Source organism: Falco rusticolus, chromosome 1 (genome assembly GCF_015220075.1).
Source record: "Falco rusticolus isolate bFalRus1 chromosome 1, bFalRus1.pri, whole genome shotgun sequence".
Classification (NCBI taxonomy): Eukaryota; Metazoa; Chordata; class Aves; order Falconiformes; family Falconidae; genus Falco; species Falco rusticolus.
In genome coordinates this window covers 89788410-89806105 of record NC_051187.1, presented here as the reverse complement: position 1 = coordinate 89806105, position 17696 = coordinate 89788410, and the positions used below count along the sequence as shown (strand labels likewise).

Here is a 17696-nt window from a genome sequence, read left to right as displayed (position 1 = left end):
GGTCGGGATATCGTCTACTATCTTGCTTGCATTCATATCATTTCTGTAGTCACAGAGGGAGGAGGATTCTAACGGCCCACAGTCTGTGAAGAGCTCTTTAATAAGCTCACTGGTGTTTAGCCTTGTATAAGGATTAGGAAATGCAATGACAGCTGTTATTGCTGCAACAATAATAACCTCCAGGACAGGATACTTCCCAAATTTTGTCAATTTGCGTCGACGACACCATGCAATGTTTGCTCGGATGAAAAACGCTCCCCAGAGCCACCAATACTCCCAGAAGAATAAAGGAAGCAGTTCAAAAAGGTACCAAGGAGTGTGATATTCCACATAAAAAAGAACTAGGCGGCTATACCAAAGGATTGATGGACCTTAAAACAAATGCAGCCACTAAAGCAGCAAAAAATGATCTCCATAAAGTTTTCAGTGGGAAATAGTAACTGACCTGCAAAAAGGAATACATGAAAATTATTAATGATTCAATTAAAAATACTGGAAAGAGCAGGCTCTTGCACATCTTAAAGTACTGCTGCTCACATGGTATATGCTTAAAAAAAAAAAAAAGTACTTTTACACTATCAGTGTTATTCCTATCACTTGGAGCACTGGTGCTTCCAGCACATAGTACATTTTTAACAAGTTCTACAACAATTCATACTACAATTAGTTTTTTAAGTTAATACCTAAAGCAGTACTGAAACCTACTGCTGTTTAAAGACTGTCAGAAATACTGCATAGTAATTTATGTTTAAAGCTTCTCTGTTCCTAAGCATCTCTTTCTAGCATTAAGAACCAGACTATGTACTAGCTCTTCTCTCATATTTCCTGCGAATACTTTTTCATCTCCATTCAACCTATGCCAGAAGGTTTCTGGCAGATGTGTTATTGTTATTGAAGTACAATTAAAACATTAAAAAAAATCCTCAAAACAGAACATGCAACTTCATACTTAATACCCACTTTTGAATTTCAAGCCCGATTTGAATGTCAAGAGTTTTCTTCTAAGCTTTTTTTTGAAAATTTTTTAGCAACAAAGGAATTCCTCAAGATCCCTAGGCAATATAGAAAAATTATACATTAATAATATTTTGCTTCCTTTTTCAATTCAGATTTTTTAGATTTTTTTGGTTTCTTTCCAAATGCTAATGATCTAACATCCTTATGTATTTTGAAAACAACTAACGAAAACCTAAATATTTACAAAATATTTTTTAAGAAGGGATGTTTGGCTGCCTTTTTAATAATTAACATTCAATTGCATTTAGTGTCGAAACTTAAGAAAAGAATGTTTAAAAACTTGCTTTGCAAAAACCATCAATAGGTTTCTAAAGCCTCTTTTAAAATGAAAAAGAGACTGATTTTTATTTATTTTTTTAAGAATACACTCCTAGAGTGAAAAACTGCTGTATCTGTATGTAAACTGTACCATTAACAGGCTCAGCCCTTCTCCAGAAAATATAACTGAGAACAAAGCAAAGCCAACATTCATCCAAAGACAAACAATTTCTTTAGGGTTTGCTGGTAACTTGACCTCTTGACTTTGAAATGTGGATCCTTCAGTGCCATCTCTTGACGTACCTCCTCCAGACTGAAAAGGACTCCACCGATCGGGGCACCAAAGGCTACAGATACTCCTGCTGCTGAGGCGGCTGACAACACCTGAAAAACAACAACGGTGAGAGTTAGTGTTTGGGGGTTTTTTTGCAGTCTGTGATAAGCTTTAAACATGGAGAACAGCATCTCATTACAGTTATCAGTTTCTTCTGTGTTTCTATCAAGGACACACACTTGCTAACAGAAAAGCATCAGTTAAGTGTATCGCAGTGCTTTTAAGATGTGGTCAGCGGCCACAGCAGCCAACCAGGTACTAGCCATGATGAAGCCAAGGACACTGCTCAAAGTCTCCCCAGAGAAGCACCCAAAGGAGTCTATGCTTCAGTATGAAACTGCCCATTATCTCATTTGCAAGAGATCATAATAAGCTTTCTCTGTACTAGAGCAGGCAATTCCACTGTGTCGTAAGTCAAGCAAGTGTCGCAGAAGACCAGCTTGGCTGAACAGGGAACTCCTCATGGAGCTCAAGAGGAAAAAGAAATTGTACGACCTCTGGAAGCAAGGTCAGGCCTCGCAGGAAGATTAGAGGGCTGTAGTTCATATATGCAGGAAGCAGACACAAAAGGTTAAAGCTCAATTAGAGCTGAAACTGGCCAGTGTTGCGTCAGACAAAAAGAATGGCTTTTTAAAGTATATTAATGGCAAAAGAAAATACTGGACAAATACTCGTCAAAGATGGTCCTCTAACTAACAGGGATGAAGATAAAGCAGAGGCATCCAATGCTTTTTTTTGCCTCAGTCTTCAGTAACACTGATAGACCCTAGGCTGCTTGGACAAGTGCAGGAACAGCGACTCTCCATTTGTGGACACTGAAATTTTCAGGGACCAGGTTTATCAGCTGAATGTTGCCAAGTCCATGGAGCCTGATGGCATTCATCCCAGAGCACTGAAGGAGCTAGCAGATGTTATGCAAGACCTCTCTCAATCATCTACCAAATGCCTTGGGAGGCCCCTGTTGACTGGAAGCTTGCCAGTGTTATTCCAATCTACAAAACGGGCGTGAGGGAAGACCCAGGGAACTACAGACATGTTAACCTAACCTCAGTTACTGGAGAAGTTATGGAAAAGATTATACTGGGTGCTACTGAAAAGCATTTAAAGAATAATGCAATCATGAGGCACAGCCAGCACAGGTTCACAAAAGGAAAGTCCTGTTTAACTCATTTGATATCCTTCTTTGATAAGGCTGCCCACCTAATGGACAAAGGGAAGGCAGTGGATGTAGTATTTCTGGGTTTTACTAAGGCTGTTGATACTGTCCCTCACAGCATTCTTCTGGACAAGTTGTCCAAATGCGGCATGAGCAGGTTCATGGTGCACTGGGTGAAGAACTGGCTAAATGGCTCAGAGGGTTTTAGCGAATGCGGCTACATCTGGCTGGCAACCGGTCAGCAGCGGTGTTCCTCAGCGTTCAATTGTACAGCCAGTTCTGTTCAATCTAATTATCAATGATCTGGATGCAGGAGTTGAGTGCACCATTAGCAAGTTTGCAAACACCACCAAACTGGGAGGTGCTGTTGACTCTCTTGAGGGACAAGAGGCCTTGCACAGGGATCTAGATAGATTGGAGCACTGGACAATGATTAATAGGATGAAATTTTGCAAGTCAAAATGCCGGATTCTGCACCTAGGTTGGAGTAATGCCAGACACAAGTATAAACTGGGAGAGGAGCGGCTGGAGAGCCACCCTGCAGAAAGGGCTCTGGGGGTGCTGGTGGGCAGCAGCCTTAGTGTGAACCAGCAGTGTGCCCGGCCAGCCAAGCGGGCAAACCACATCCTGGGGGGCATCAAACACAGCAGAACCAACCGGTCAGAAGAGGAGATTATCCCACTGTATTCAACCCCATGGTGCAGCCTCACCCCAAGTGCTGTGTGCTGTTCTGGGCCCCACAATTTAAGAAGGATGTGATGGTCCTTGAACGCCTCCAAAGGAGTGCAACAAAGCCGGTGAAAGGGCTGGAGGGCATGTCCTATAAGGAGCAGCTGAGGACTTCGGACTTGTCTAGTTTAGCAAAAAGGAGGCTGAGGGTTGACCTCATTAAGCTCTGCAGCTTCCTGAGGAGGGGGGACATGGAGAGGGAGCTGCTGAGCTCTTCTCTCTGACATCCAGTTATAGGACACATGGGAATGGTTCAAAGCTATGCCAGGGGAGGTTTACACTGTACATTAGGAAGCATTTCCTTACAGAGAGGCTTCCTAGAGAGGTGGTCAATGCCACAAGCCTGGCAGTGATTAAGACGCATTCGGACAATGCCCTCAACAACATGCTTTAACTTTTTTTTGGTCAGCCCCAAACTGGTCAGGGACTTAGACTAGATGATCATTCTACGTTCCTTTCAACTAAAATATTCTATTCTACTCTAGATGTGTATGGCAGAGTCATCCATCAATCACAAACACTATTCGAGGGACATAAATCAATGACAGACTGCATAGCTTGTATATCAGTTCTGGAGACAGGCGCTCAGGAGCCTTCAAGCAAAAACTTGGAAAAAAGTCTGAGGTGAACCAAGATTAAGGGAGAGATTAAGAACTGAAGCAGCAGCTGGTCCTACAGCATAATTGATTAATTATGTTCAATATATGAGGATGGTTAAAGTGTGTGCTAGTTTTAACAATATCGGACAAATTCCCTGCAAGAACACTGACCCTCAGGTAGCAGCCCTTACACACCTGTGGAAGAATACACAAACTCAAAGAATTATGACATTACTCTGAGATAAGCAGTTTAACTACAGGTAAGTTAAATGACTTAAGCTTTGAGATAGGAAGTGAACGCAAACCTCCCATGTTCTGCAGTCTCCTCCTGAAAGTATAGAAGTTGAGCCTGAGAACTGAAGCACAGCTGGGATGACACCCTTTTTTATTTTACAATATGAATACTTCATTGGATTAGTAAGAATGTTAAAACTTGCTACTCTCTATGACCTTACTTGCTTTCATTAGCATGAGTCTCTCTATTGGATTTACATGACAAGGTTTTGGTAACAGGAGTGGTTCCTGTGAGACAACACCAGAGGCTGCTCCGATGTCCAACAGAGCCATTTCCAGCCAGCTCCAACACTGACCTGCTGCTGCCCAAGGCCAAGCCCGTCAGTGATGCTGGTGGTGCTTTTGTGATAAGATACTTAAGAAAGGATAAAAATGCTGCAGAGCAGCTGTAAGAGAGGAGGGAGGAAAACTTGAGCAAAACAGCCCTGCAGACACCAAGGTGGTGCTCCAGGCAACAGTGCAGATTCCCCTGCAGTCCCTGAAGAAAACAAGGGTGATGCAGGCTGTTGCCCTGCAGCCCACAGAGGACCACGGCAAAGCAGATTTCTACCCTGCAGCCTGTGGAGGCCCCCACACCAGAACAGGTGGACCTGTCCTGAAGGAAGCTGCAGCAAGTAGAAAGCGCTGCAAACTGACTGCAGCCCCTGGTTCCCCATCCCCTTATGCTGCTTTGGGACAGAAGAGCCAGGAGTGAAGCTGAGCCTGGTAAGAAAGGAGAGTGGGGGCAAGATGGTTTAAGTTTTGTTTTTATTTCTCACTATCCTACTCTTACTAAGTGGCAATAAAGTAATCTTCCTCAAGTCTAGTCTGTTTTGCCTGTCATGATAATTGGTGAGTGATCTCCCTATCGTTACTTTGACCTATGAACTTTTTGTCTTACTTTCTCCTGCTGTCTGGCTGAGGAGGAGGGCTGAGAGCGCAGCCTGGTAGGCACCAAAGCTAACCTACCACACTCGCACTAACAACAACAAACAAACAGAGCAGAAACACTGTTGTCACCAACTTTTTCCAGGAACACTTTTGTTCTGCTATTCTCACAACTGAAGACACTCATCAATTACCAAAAGGTAGTCCAAGAACAGAAAGAATTTAAGTAAAGTCAAATGGTCTCAGAGGTGGGAGAAATGCAAATTTACTCTGACATGGAAACAATTTGCCCTGGGGAATGCTCAGGATAATACATTGTTCTTCACACAATAAATAACTACTGATAACCCAAGCCTAAACACTGTCTGACAGAACAAATATCATCTTTAAAACGAATCAGTGTAAATGCATGGATATTCAATACATTGTAGAAATGCTTTTACAAGAACTTACCTCTCTTTTTTTAGCTTCATTTGTGCTGTACTTTGGAAAGAGGTAGGAAAAAATATTCCCACAGCAGCAGGCAACATGTACCAAAGGACCTTCTTTTCCTAAACTCAAACCTGATGCGACAGCCAAAACTAAAGTAATTGTTTTTATCATCAAAGTCCACTTCCCCAAGTAGCCTCTGATGATGAAGCCACTCAAAATAGTTTTTATCTGGAAGAAATAAAAAATATTATCTGTTAGTATATTCTGCTTTCTTCAGAAAATAATTCGTTTTATCATTTTAGCTGCATAACTTCAAAATCAGCCTTTTCAAATTGCTACCTTTATCATATTTTGAAATATGTACTGTGTTCAGAATGCTACACTGAGTCCATTTCGTTGCCAAAAGCTTTCCATTTGCAACTTACTCTGAAACACTGGACAGTAACATACAATAACATCATCAATGACATTTAGTGGAAAATTAATCTGCAGTATTTTCTAAGAGTGCATTTATTGGTTTATGATGTAAATTATCAACAGAAAGTCAGAAAACTCCACAGAAAAATAAACCTGCAAATACTATACTCAAGGTAATCTACTGCAGCAGTACCACACTGGCACCAATTTTAACCTTCCCAGTTTTCTACTTACGTTTTACCATCTCTACATAAAAATTTAACAGTAGATTCTTTGACATAAAGATGGAAAAGATCAGCCTTTTTCCACTAGAAAAGATGTGCCACTTGCCTAAGGTATTACTTTGCCTAACACTGTCATGTTATTAGTCTGGAACATAAGTCTATATATAGGCAATAATGTAGCTATCATGGGAAAGCACAACATGACTATAAATAGGATGTACACAAAACACTGGCCAGCTGTGTCTAGAAAGTAAAGGTTAGCTAAATTTGGAAACCAATTTAGGATGAAATCTTTCCTGGAATAATGGCACAGAACTACTCTAGGCTTATTCAGAGGCAGGATTTGTCCTTCAACTTCAACAATACACATACATGAAGAAATATTTACAGAATGACTGCAGAAGTGAGACTGACCAGACTTTGACTTTGGGTTTTTCTCTCTCCTATTCTGTGTATTGTAGCGGACAGCCATTGTAAAAACAAGGTTTTGATGATACTACACGTTTTACTGTGCGTTTCATGGTTTCTGCTAGTTAAGGCGATTAAAGCCAAAGGACCTGTATTCTGTCAATGAACCACTGCTCTCTTACCACTGTAGGGAGGGTGGGGATTCGGGGGAGGTTTGGAAATCACTCTTCGGAAGTCTACACTCTTTTAAGCTAAGTGCTTCCTTAAAAAACAGTCCAGCCAGAAACACACAGCAAAATTTACAAACTCAGGAGATGCTCCGCATTTTGGGGCATTTTTCTCAGCAAGAATTTGCACAATTACATAATTTCAATTTGAATACTTATATTAATGTATTTCACCAAAGTCACAGGGCGTTCCCTCTTGCCTTCCCTCGACCCGGTAAGGCAGCAGGATTTTTCACATTAACATGAAACATATATAATGTATCTATTAGTTAGACCTCACCTCAGGTATCCCCGAGCCACAGGCATAAGGAGCAAATACCTTCACCAGAGAAACTGCTAAGAAGGCAAAGCTCAAAGCCCAGAAAATGTACATTATGTAGTTCATTATGTATGAACCTGGACCCTAAAAACAAAAACAAAACCCAAGAAAAATGTCAGAATATAAACTTGATGTAGAAGCAAAATCACTACTTAAAATAACCCAGAAGTACTGTTGCTGCAAGCACAGTTATGCACAGTTTTGAGGGACAGTAATTATTACCAAGGCAAAAAAAAAGAAAAAAAAAAAAAAAAAAAAGAGAGCTTTGTCTGAAAAACATGAAGTCATGACACCTGCACATCAGCAAAGACTGGGTTATGCGAGGTAGAAAGTGTTCTAACATTTCATCTTAAAAACAAAAAATAAACATAGCATAGGTAGTATTTTAATAGCTATTAGCTGCTTAAATCTACTGAATACTGCGCAAATCTTTATTTTAAAAAATTTGTCGTAGAAAAATAAACCAAATCTACTCTTAGCTATTGGAGAACAACACAAATTTCATTTTTATTTTTTTTATATGCAGCTATGATCAAGAACATAAATTCTCACCTTATTAACAGATCTATACTCCTAACTTCCTTATACCTGCAACACTCCAAGCCCCCTTACAGTGCATGAAATGCATATTTATTACATTATAACCTATTAATTAATTCAAATGCTGAAAACTGGAGCAGACAGTACAACACAAATCCATGTTTAGTACCCTAACCTTAAGACTACTATTTGCTTTCCACATTCAGTTGAAATGCTGAGCAAGACCATCAAAGAACAAGTATATACTTACTTCTGCTTGCCCAATTATTAGTTCTGCCCATGTTTTCCACTGTGGGCATTTATCTCTCTCTTCAAATGTGGTCTCATTTGAACCCCAACAACACTGTTCATGGTTAAACCACAAAGCACTTAGGCAAATGCCTTCCTTTAAGTCAGTCATCCAGTCAGCAGCAATATCAATTAATCCTGCCAATGCCCCTGTTGGAGAAAGCTTTTTATTAATATTCTGGCAAATAGGAATAACACACACAGCTAAAATGAAGAAATGTGCTGATATTAGTTCATGTAAACTTCAGTTAAAGAAAACCTAATGAAATTGACATTTAAAATATTAGTATTTCCAGGAATACATCTTCTTTGCAATATGGTAAGACTCGTATTGACTGAAGAATCTAATAGCTTGTCTATTTCCCAAACTAAATACATCTTTTTTGTTTTCTGTTTTTTCCCCCTCCCCATACCACAGTTCTCCAACAGTCCACTTAAGCTAAGGAGTTAAGAATCAAAAGAGGACTGACACATTTTTCTGATGAAAGGCAATATACCTTCTGACAAAACTACCTTGCCATGCCTCAGAACACTGATAAACTATTCTACTACGTTTTGTACAGAACAACCTATTTGGAAAAAATAATTCTTACCTTGCCAGTAACAGTTTTAAACAACATAAAAGGACACCAAATAAACCATGATATTCATGTGATTCATATGCAAACTTATTTAATTCTGTAACATTGTGAGCATGCAAAATTCCTACTGCAGGTAACGAACAGTATAGACAGTGAGTAGTTCACAAACTCAAAGTTTAAGAGGAATTCTGTGTTGTAAGTACATGCAGAAAACTTGCTGAAAAGTCTTCAAAAAATAGGCATTACATGAGAAATTGCTTGAAAGGATTAAAAAAAATAATTAAAAATACCTTTATTTTACATAAGCAAAATAGTTTTTCATGGTAGCAATATATGATAAAGTACTTCTAATGTCACTATTTTTGTTAACATGTACAACTGTTGTTAGTTATAATTTACTATTTGTAAGATATCAATCACTACTAGAAATAGCTGTCTAGAGACAGCCACAATTTACTTGTGTAAATTGGTAGTAGAGAATTACCTCTGATTTACTAATTTATATTTACTAACCTTGACAGACCCTCAGTTTGAGATCATGGGACAACCAAACTCAAAGGCAGTATTTTCAGTACAACAAAATTTCAACCAAACTAATTAAAACACATAAACACAAGATCTCCCCATGATTTAAATCAAGGTTCTATCATTTCAGATTCACTAGACATGTATAACAGAAAGCAAATGAAACTGAAAAACTAGGAATGTTCATGGCCAGAATTTGCTTGCTTTGCTGCTCAAACATAGTAAAGCAATTTTAACATACATAGCAGCTTGAGGGTGGAAACACAACGCTGCACATTCCCACCCAAATTATTACAAGCAATTTCCAGTAATTATGCACTTTCAGTTTGTATATTCAGAGGTATATAAACATGCTACAAACTTTGCATATATATTAATTTATTTGTGATTTCTGAAAGTGATTGTGTGTATATGTAAGTTGTAATTATACAGTTACCAGGCCTTTTTTTTTTTTTTAACAGGCACGGCCATACTCTGCAACGAATCCAATTTCCCTAGCATTTAATCTAACATATGTTTGAAATACTTTTTTTGGAAAAAATGGGACACAAAGTTTGTGACTTCCCATTCCTGTACGTTTTGGTCACTCCAAATTACGCTGATAGAAAGCAGCACTGCACAACAGTGGGCCCACAACCTATCAGATGATTTTAGCTGTAAAACAATCTAAAATACATTAAAGAAAGATAAACTCTATCTGTTTAACAACCTCTAGAAAGATATGACAACATAAGCGTAGGCTCTTCTCATGTATAAACACATGCTTTACAAAGAAGTGTGTTTACCAAAACTACACATATACCAGAGCTACTTTCTGGTCCATATGGAATAAGCTAATGGGTTCAGTAAAGTTCCTAGCAACAAAACCCCAAACCAACCCAAACAAACAAAAATCCAAACAAACAAAACCCCAAACCAAAACAAATTCATACAGTAAGAACCACCTAGCACAATCAATTAATACACTTTCACAAGAAATCCAACATCAAAAAAGTGAAATTTAACAGAAAGGGAAACCACCAATCTCAATCACAGAACACTGACAGTTTAGTAGGCGGAAGTTCAGTAACTCTCAAGAAACTCTCACTAAATTCAGCGACAATTTTTTTTTTTCCATTTGATTAGTAAACCCTCCACTCAAGAGATGCTAAAGCCTATAAATCAAGACAGTCAACCTTCTCCTTCCTTCATGGACTTATGGTAGCAGTCTGAAGCAGCTCTTGGACAGGCTGGTGGATAATACACACATGAAGAGCACTGTAACTAAACTTGCTTACAAATGTAATAAAGAAATCCTCTGTTTTTTAATTTACCTGATGCTAAACCAGTTAGTGTGACTACTAGCCATCCTGACCATGCATCGTACAGGCTTTTTGTCATCTCCCATGCTGATTCTTTCTTCTTGCTGTTAATCTGCAAAGAGAAATCGTTATGCATACTTGTATGTGTTCCTGTAATATGAATAGGACAAAAAAAGAAAGTATGACATACAAATCAATAGATGATCCAATCTTCAAGCAAATATACTCTCTCTTTAAACTACAAACACTCTCCTTGTATTTTGTGCTTTACATAGATAAGTCAGCTTGGTTATTCAGACATCAAACAACAGACAGAAAAGTAAATTTGCTTAATTTAAAAGAACTAAACCCCAGAAAATGCATTATTAGGATAAACAAATACTTTCTGTGATACATATCTAAAACATGTAATTCTAAAATTGTCTCTTTTCTAAACCTTAAATTATTTTTTACTTCAAATAAACTGTTAGTGTACTACTAATAAGCTATTACATACAATTAAAATTCCTAAAATTCTATTTCAAATATAAAGATCTTTGTTTTATCTTTAAACTAAAACCCACATAAAACAAAACCAAAAAGTGGATAACTATCCTATAATACTTCTAGACAACTATTACTAATGACATCTAAAATTATTGTACTGAAAAAACAGCAATTCTTATTTTAGCCTTATTGACTTCGTGCTCTTAGCTGAAATTTGTGTATAACTTGCTTTATGACTAAATGTTCATGTAATTGGATCCTATTCTTAAAATTTTTTTGTACTGTTAAAGGAGGGAGAAAGTATGCGCAACCAACAGCAAAAAAATCCCCACCAAACCAAGAAGCACAATACCAGACAAGGAAATTTAGAAAAAAATACCACTCCTAAAGCAAATAGATATGTTTTATAGTTTCCTCTACATCCTTGAGATCCTCAAACTTTTTTTTTTTTTTAAATAAAAAAAGTTGTTTCTACAATAACATCTCTTTCACAACCACCATGAATTAGTGCTCATCTTTCTACATCTTTGATTACATGGCCAGGCAGTCTCCTATCATTCTGGGCATATTCATAAACTTCACAGTAGTTCTGTGGCTATAAACTGTGAACTGTCTAGTCTGACTTTTCTGATCTCAGACATTAAAACGAGTAACAGCTGTGAGACTTCACCCTAGATAACTCATTTCCAGGTGTAATCTGCCTGGCCAGGATTTGGTCAGGCCCAGCATTCTATCCAGTGGCATACCCACTATACAATAACCTACACATCTGCAGTGTAAAGATAGAACGTGTTGATTACTGCTTAGATATCAAATTATGAAATAAAGCATTAAATGGAAAATACCTTCTTACTTTTCATGAAAAGCATTCAGATAAGATACATGTTCTCAGATTCATTATCCAAGGCCCTCTTTTCCTTAAAAAAGCACTAGATAGTGCAATTGTGGATGTTTTGTTTTTTACACTAGTGTAAGATTATTTCCTTAACCATGTCAAAGTAAATCAGCATATATATCCTACATTTGCTTACAGAACATTAAAAACTATGTTTCCAAACAAAGCTGAGTAAAACTACAGTGTAGTACATGAAGGAACCTCACCCATGACCCCCCTCTCATACAATCACAATTCACTTTTAACTACTCATTTTGATCAGTTAAAAATATTTTAGGAGAAATCACATTTCCAAATCTGTCCTGGTTTTAAGGTTAATTAATGTAAGCATCTCAAAAGTTTGGTACTAAGGTTCTAAATAGTGTATTTCCTCCTAAAATGCTATTAAACAAGTCTATTACATTAATTACAGTATCTAGCATTTCACTAATACAACTTGAGTCCATTTCATCAAAGACCTCATTGCAGTGCACACCGATAAAGATGAATGGCCTGAACTTGATTATCTGAAGAAAACAACAGAAAAAAGGAGAAAAAAAAAGTTCTGCGATGGCAGAGTGGAAAGGACATTTACCATGCATGCTGAGACTACTCTTTTGTTAAACTTATATACATTGATGTAAGAGTTTTCACTTTGCACAGTCTCAACCATCACAGCACTACACAGCAGTATGTCCTGGTTTCAGGTGGGACAGAATTAATTTTCTTCACAGTAGCTGGTGCAGTGCTGTGTTTTCGATTTGGTGTGAGAACAACAACGACAGCAACAACTAAAAAATCAGTTAAATAATGTCTATACTAAGTCAAGGACTTTTCAGCTTCTCAGGTCCTGCCAGTGAGAGGGCTGGAGGGGCACAAGAACCTGGGAGGGGACACAGCCAAGACAGCTGACCCGAACTAGCCATCGGACATCATGCTCAGTATATAAACTGGGGGGCGTTGGCCAGGGCCTGTGGATCACGGTTCAGAGACTGGCTGGCATCGGTCAGCACATCGTGAGCAGCTACATTTTGCATCACTTGCTTTCTTTTCTCCCTTTCCTTTGGATTTCATTCCTCTCCCCTTCTCCATCCTTTTCATTATATTTTTTATTATTTTTTTTTATTTCAATTATTAAATTGTTCTTATCTCAACCCTTGAGTGTTACATTCCTTCCTGACTCTCCTCCCCGTCCCCCTGCGGGGTGGCTGCATGGTGCCTGGTTGCTGGCTGGGGTTAAACCACGACACAGTATTACAAATACACTTGTGTCAGTATAAAAGCAATATACATCAGTGCTCACTTTTCTGTACAAGTACCACCATAATCACTACTGTACTATTACAAATATATCTATGCTGGAAAATAGCCTTAAATATACTAGCATGCAAAAAAGGTAGTACTGTAAAAATGTCATTTGGGTGACAGGGAACTATTTTCACTCTATTACAATTACTGTTTGCTTTCCACTTGCAGTACTGCATTATCAATAAAATGGTGCTTCTTTAATGTCACACAAGGAGTTCTAGATAGAACTACTTAAAAATTTAAAGTGTGCACAGATTTGTATGTGTTACTGGATCAGACCCTAATTCCAACATCCAACAAGAAGTATTTTCCAAGTATTGTTGTTTATCTCACATACCCGTCTATGCCTTTCCCTGTCTTTGCACTTCTCTCGAACCCAGTCAATGGTATGGAAGTCATCGTATGTTCCTACTCCAGGAATTGGTTCGTCCAGAAGATCCAGTAAGTGTGTTGAACTGTTGATACTTCCTCCATTTGTCATTGTATAATGAGTTCCTGTGGCAGAGGAAAGACAGGAATTAATTAATTCTGCAATGAACCAAGTACTCTAATGTTCATAACACTATGGCATGTAAAATTTCTGAACAAGTAACTAAGACACTTCAGATAATATGCATGTTTTACTTCATTTAGGTCCCTCAGTATTGCATGTCACTTTTTTTCTGTCACTGATCTGTAGGTTAAATTTGCACATTAGTTACTTTGTATTTCCATTGGTTAAATATGAATGTACTAGTCAAATTGTTGTTCTGTGTGCAGACTCCAGAGAACCTTTAATAGAACAAAGTGGAAAAAATGAGCAGCTTCAATACACATTTAACTTGAAGTTTATTTCAGTTTATGAACTATCAGAGAAAAATCTGGCTGTAAGAAAACAAAATCAGATTAGCTATAAAAGCTCACTGCACTTCCCTAAGTTGCCAGTTATTTTTAAATATACATATCATTGATCACCAATCTCTCCTAAATGTCTAAACCAAACCTAAAGTACATTAACAACAGAGATTACCAGTACAGCTTAAAAAAAAAAGGTAACAGAAAGCCAAGCAAATATTTGTTTTTTAAATTTTTGTTTCTTTGAGGTAATTCACAGAACAGTCCTAAGTCATGAAAAGTTTTAAATACTGTATGTATTTCAAGACATAGAAAATGTCTTCTACTAATTTGTTATCGCTAGCTAGTTATTTCACACGCAGCTTGCACAGCAACATCCCCCAACAGTATTTCTTTCAGTGCTTAGAATAAGGAGAGCAAGAGGAGTACCAAGAATGCTTCCCTCTTCACAAGTGATCAGGAAAGTTTTAATTTTTTTAAGCTTTCAGATGTCATCAATTCTGTAATATCTTGGATCTTTTGAGTTCCTGTGGTGTATTTACAGAACGCAAGTATAATTTTCAGTTGGATAGCTGCCTACATAAAAGCACAGCCACCATTTGCCCACCGATCAAACTGATTCTGCAACAGCAATTGCTATAAAGGGAACATTTATAACGAGGTTAACAGACAATGATTTAAAGAGTGATTACTCTCATTTGTTTGACTAAGAACAAAATGTGGCCAACAGCATACAGCATATCACAGTAATCTCTATTCTTAAAGACATAGGCCCAAAGTAGCCAAGATTTCTATCAGCTGACAGGCGCTAGTACTCATTTCACTAGACTGATACTGGGATGGTTAGGCAGGCGGGAATTTTTTGAGTTACAATTTCTTGTTTGGTTTTTTGATGTTTTTTTTTAATTGCAGGCTCAGCTTCTTGGTGTCGTCAGCAGAAGTTTCCAACTTACTAAAAAAAAAAAAAAAAAAAAAAAAAAAAAAAAAAAAAAAGGGAAGTCTTCAAATGGCCTATCTGTAAACTTCCAAATGCTACCAAGGCAGAGGTCAGCAGCCCCAGCTCTCATCAGCAACTAATTAAAATTTATACATGGGTAAAATGTGTCTCTTGCCTTTAAACTTGTGAAGTCTGAGATGTAGCAGAAGCAGTGTGTCAGCTACCACTATACTCAGACCCAAAGATGTGTGTCTCAGCCATCTACTGCTTAAAGAGGTCTCATTTATACCTGCTATGTAACACAGTATTTATTTGGACATTTTCTTTGTGATGAAAGACAACACAGAAGAAAATAATACGAAAATTCTATTAAGACAAAATGCAGTCTAAAATTTTTAAGATACACAAACTACTATTTATTACATATACACACATTATATATAGAAAAGCTTAAAATTCTATATAACTATTAAAATATTACTATTGGGGGGGGGTTTAAATCTTAAAGTATAAGAAGACAATGTAAATGGAGGTGAGAACTCCTCAACAATGCCAATACCATTCTTTCATGCTAGAGTGGCTGCCATCTTTCCTAATACTGTTTTTTCCCTAGTACATGCCATATTAAATTCTCCCTCATCTATTCACCACAGCTAAGCCCTGCAAATCTCTTCACAAAGCTGCTGCTAGTCTCTCTTAAGGCAGATGTAAAGAAGCATTACCTATGCTTCCATTAATAAAAGGCTAACAACAACAAATTAAATCAGATTTGCTATTAGAGGTGATTGTGAAAACCTTGCTTTAGGATAAGGGATTCAATTCTCTTGCCATTTCCAATTCTCCTAACAAGAAAGGAAGTCTTAAGATAAATGTCTGGCTAGCTGAAATGGCAAGCTGGTCTTGTGGAAGAGGCAGTAACAAAATTCACACTGTAATGATTAGTTTACCTCTCAAAATGATAAGAATAACAGAATATATTATGAAAACGTTATTTTTACATGAAATTAACCTCCTTCACAAAACAGGGGGACGTAAATTCAGCCACAGTTTAATGAGTAATCTCCTACAAAGTTACAATGTGATCAAGAAGTTTCCTGAACCTTAATGATCACGGTAAGACAAAAGCTTGCCTTTGCCCCGGGACAGTCTGTTTTATGCCCTGCTATACGTGAGGCAGTATCAAGCTGTAAGGAGCGTGCAATCCTATGCAGCACAAGGCAAAGGAGAGCTGAGAGTTATAAATGTCCACAAACAGTAACAGATGATTTTATGCATATGACAAGGTGTTGAATTAGAATTCTCTCCAGGGAAAGCATCAGGGATGGCATCATACTCACTGCACCAGACCTCAAGCAGAACCTGGAGTAGACTACAAAGAACTATCATTGCCCAGATGCAATAAAAATCCCACCAAAACTCTGTCAGGTTCTTACTTTCCCAGCATTTGCTGGCACGCCAAATACTGGAATGTAAGTGATTATTGTATGATAGGGAGGACACAGAACAAGACGTGAAGTTGCAGAGGTGGTTTTGTTGAATACAGTGCTGCCCTGATAACCTGATAAACTTGTACCAAGTGAGAAATACGCAGCCATGATAGCCGGCATTAGCACATGGTAGAAAGGCTGCCCTATAGAGGACCGTGAAGAGGACACCTGTACAAAATCTGATGCTCTGTACCTAAGACATGCAAGTGTGATAGCAGTGGGAGAGGACACTCTCCAGCTAGTATAATGACCTATGTAGCATATAACTATTCTAAAGAAGAATTTACAGAAATATACCTTTACCAATACTCAACATTTTCCAAACTTCCACTTCCCTTCCTTTTCTAGCATTTCACATAGCAAGATGCTCCTTCCAGTTCTGATAAGGGTTCTCATCAGCATAAACACATGTAAATTCTCATCATTTAATAACATTTAGGTGTAACTGGCAATAAATTTGTTTTCAAGTTGATAGATTTTATTAAAAGTCCTTACCATAATATACATTTTTCATCACAACATTCTAACCTCCAAGCAGGAAATCATTACCCCAATAAATTGTAGCATGTAGCAACTGAAGGCTTCTGGATAGTCCCAATGTTCAGAAAGTATTTCCCCTTCCTTCCCCTTTCACCCAGTCCTCAAGTTTCAAGACTCCTTCTCAGGCTACAACTCAATGCAAGTGCTTTTCATCAAAATACAAGCAGTGTTAGTCTTAAAAACTGCAACAGGCGCTTAGCACACAAGGTATACAGGTACAACCTCTAGCTGTAAGAGCACACCCCCATTTTCCATATGAACATACCTGAGCCATTCTGCAGCTGTAAATAAAGTAGTGCCTTCTTTTTGTTACATTTGAGTTTGCTTAAGACTTTATTACACTGGGAAGCAGATACTTAAAGTGGCAGGCAGAACTTGTATTATTACTGTTTTTTCAAAATAACCCATGTTACTACAGGGAGGGAAACAGTAATACACTGATCCTCTCAGACACTCAATACACCTCTCAGGAATCCTTACAAAGCAAATTCAACACAATCCATCCACACTTTGCAAAACTAAGGCAGCTGGCATCCTCTACCATCTTAACAAACCTGTATTCTCTACACATAACTAGGAAGCTGCTGCAATCACAGACTGCAAGCTTGCAGACAGTAAGCTCCTAGACAATAAAAGCAACATGCTTCTTCAGAGAAATGAGATTATCTCTTTTAGGTGATTCAGTCACTGTAGGTCTTGCCTGAACTACCTTTT

General features: G+C 38.0%; 1 protein-coding gene across 1 annotated transcript in view; it reads right to left on the bottom strand.

The window, feature by feature from the left end:
* Positions 1–17696, bottom strand: part of CLCN3 (chloride voltage-gated channel 3) — a 71189-nt gene that overhangs the window by 15141 nt on the left and 38352 nt on the right. Inside the window, 8 exon segments of the mRNA XM_037389638.1 lie at positions 2–355; positions 357–445; positions 1579–1659; positions 5708–5914; positions 7243–7365; positions 8072–8259; positions 10529–10628; positions 13522–13679. Coding sequence (XP_037245535.1) covers positions 2–355; positions 357–445; positions 1579–1659; positions 5708–5914; positions 7243–7365; positions 8072–8259; positions 10529–10628; positions 13522–13679 — 1300 coding nt within the window.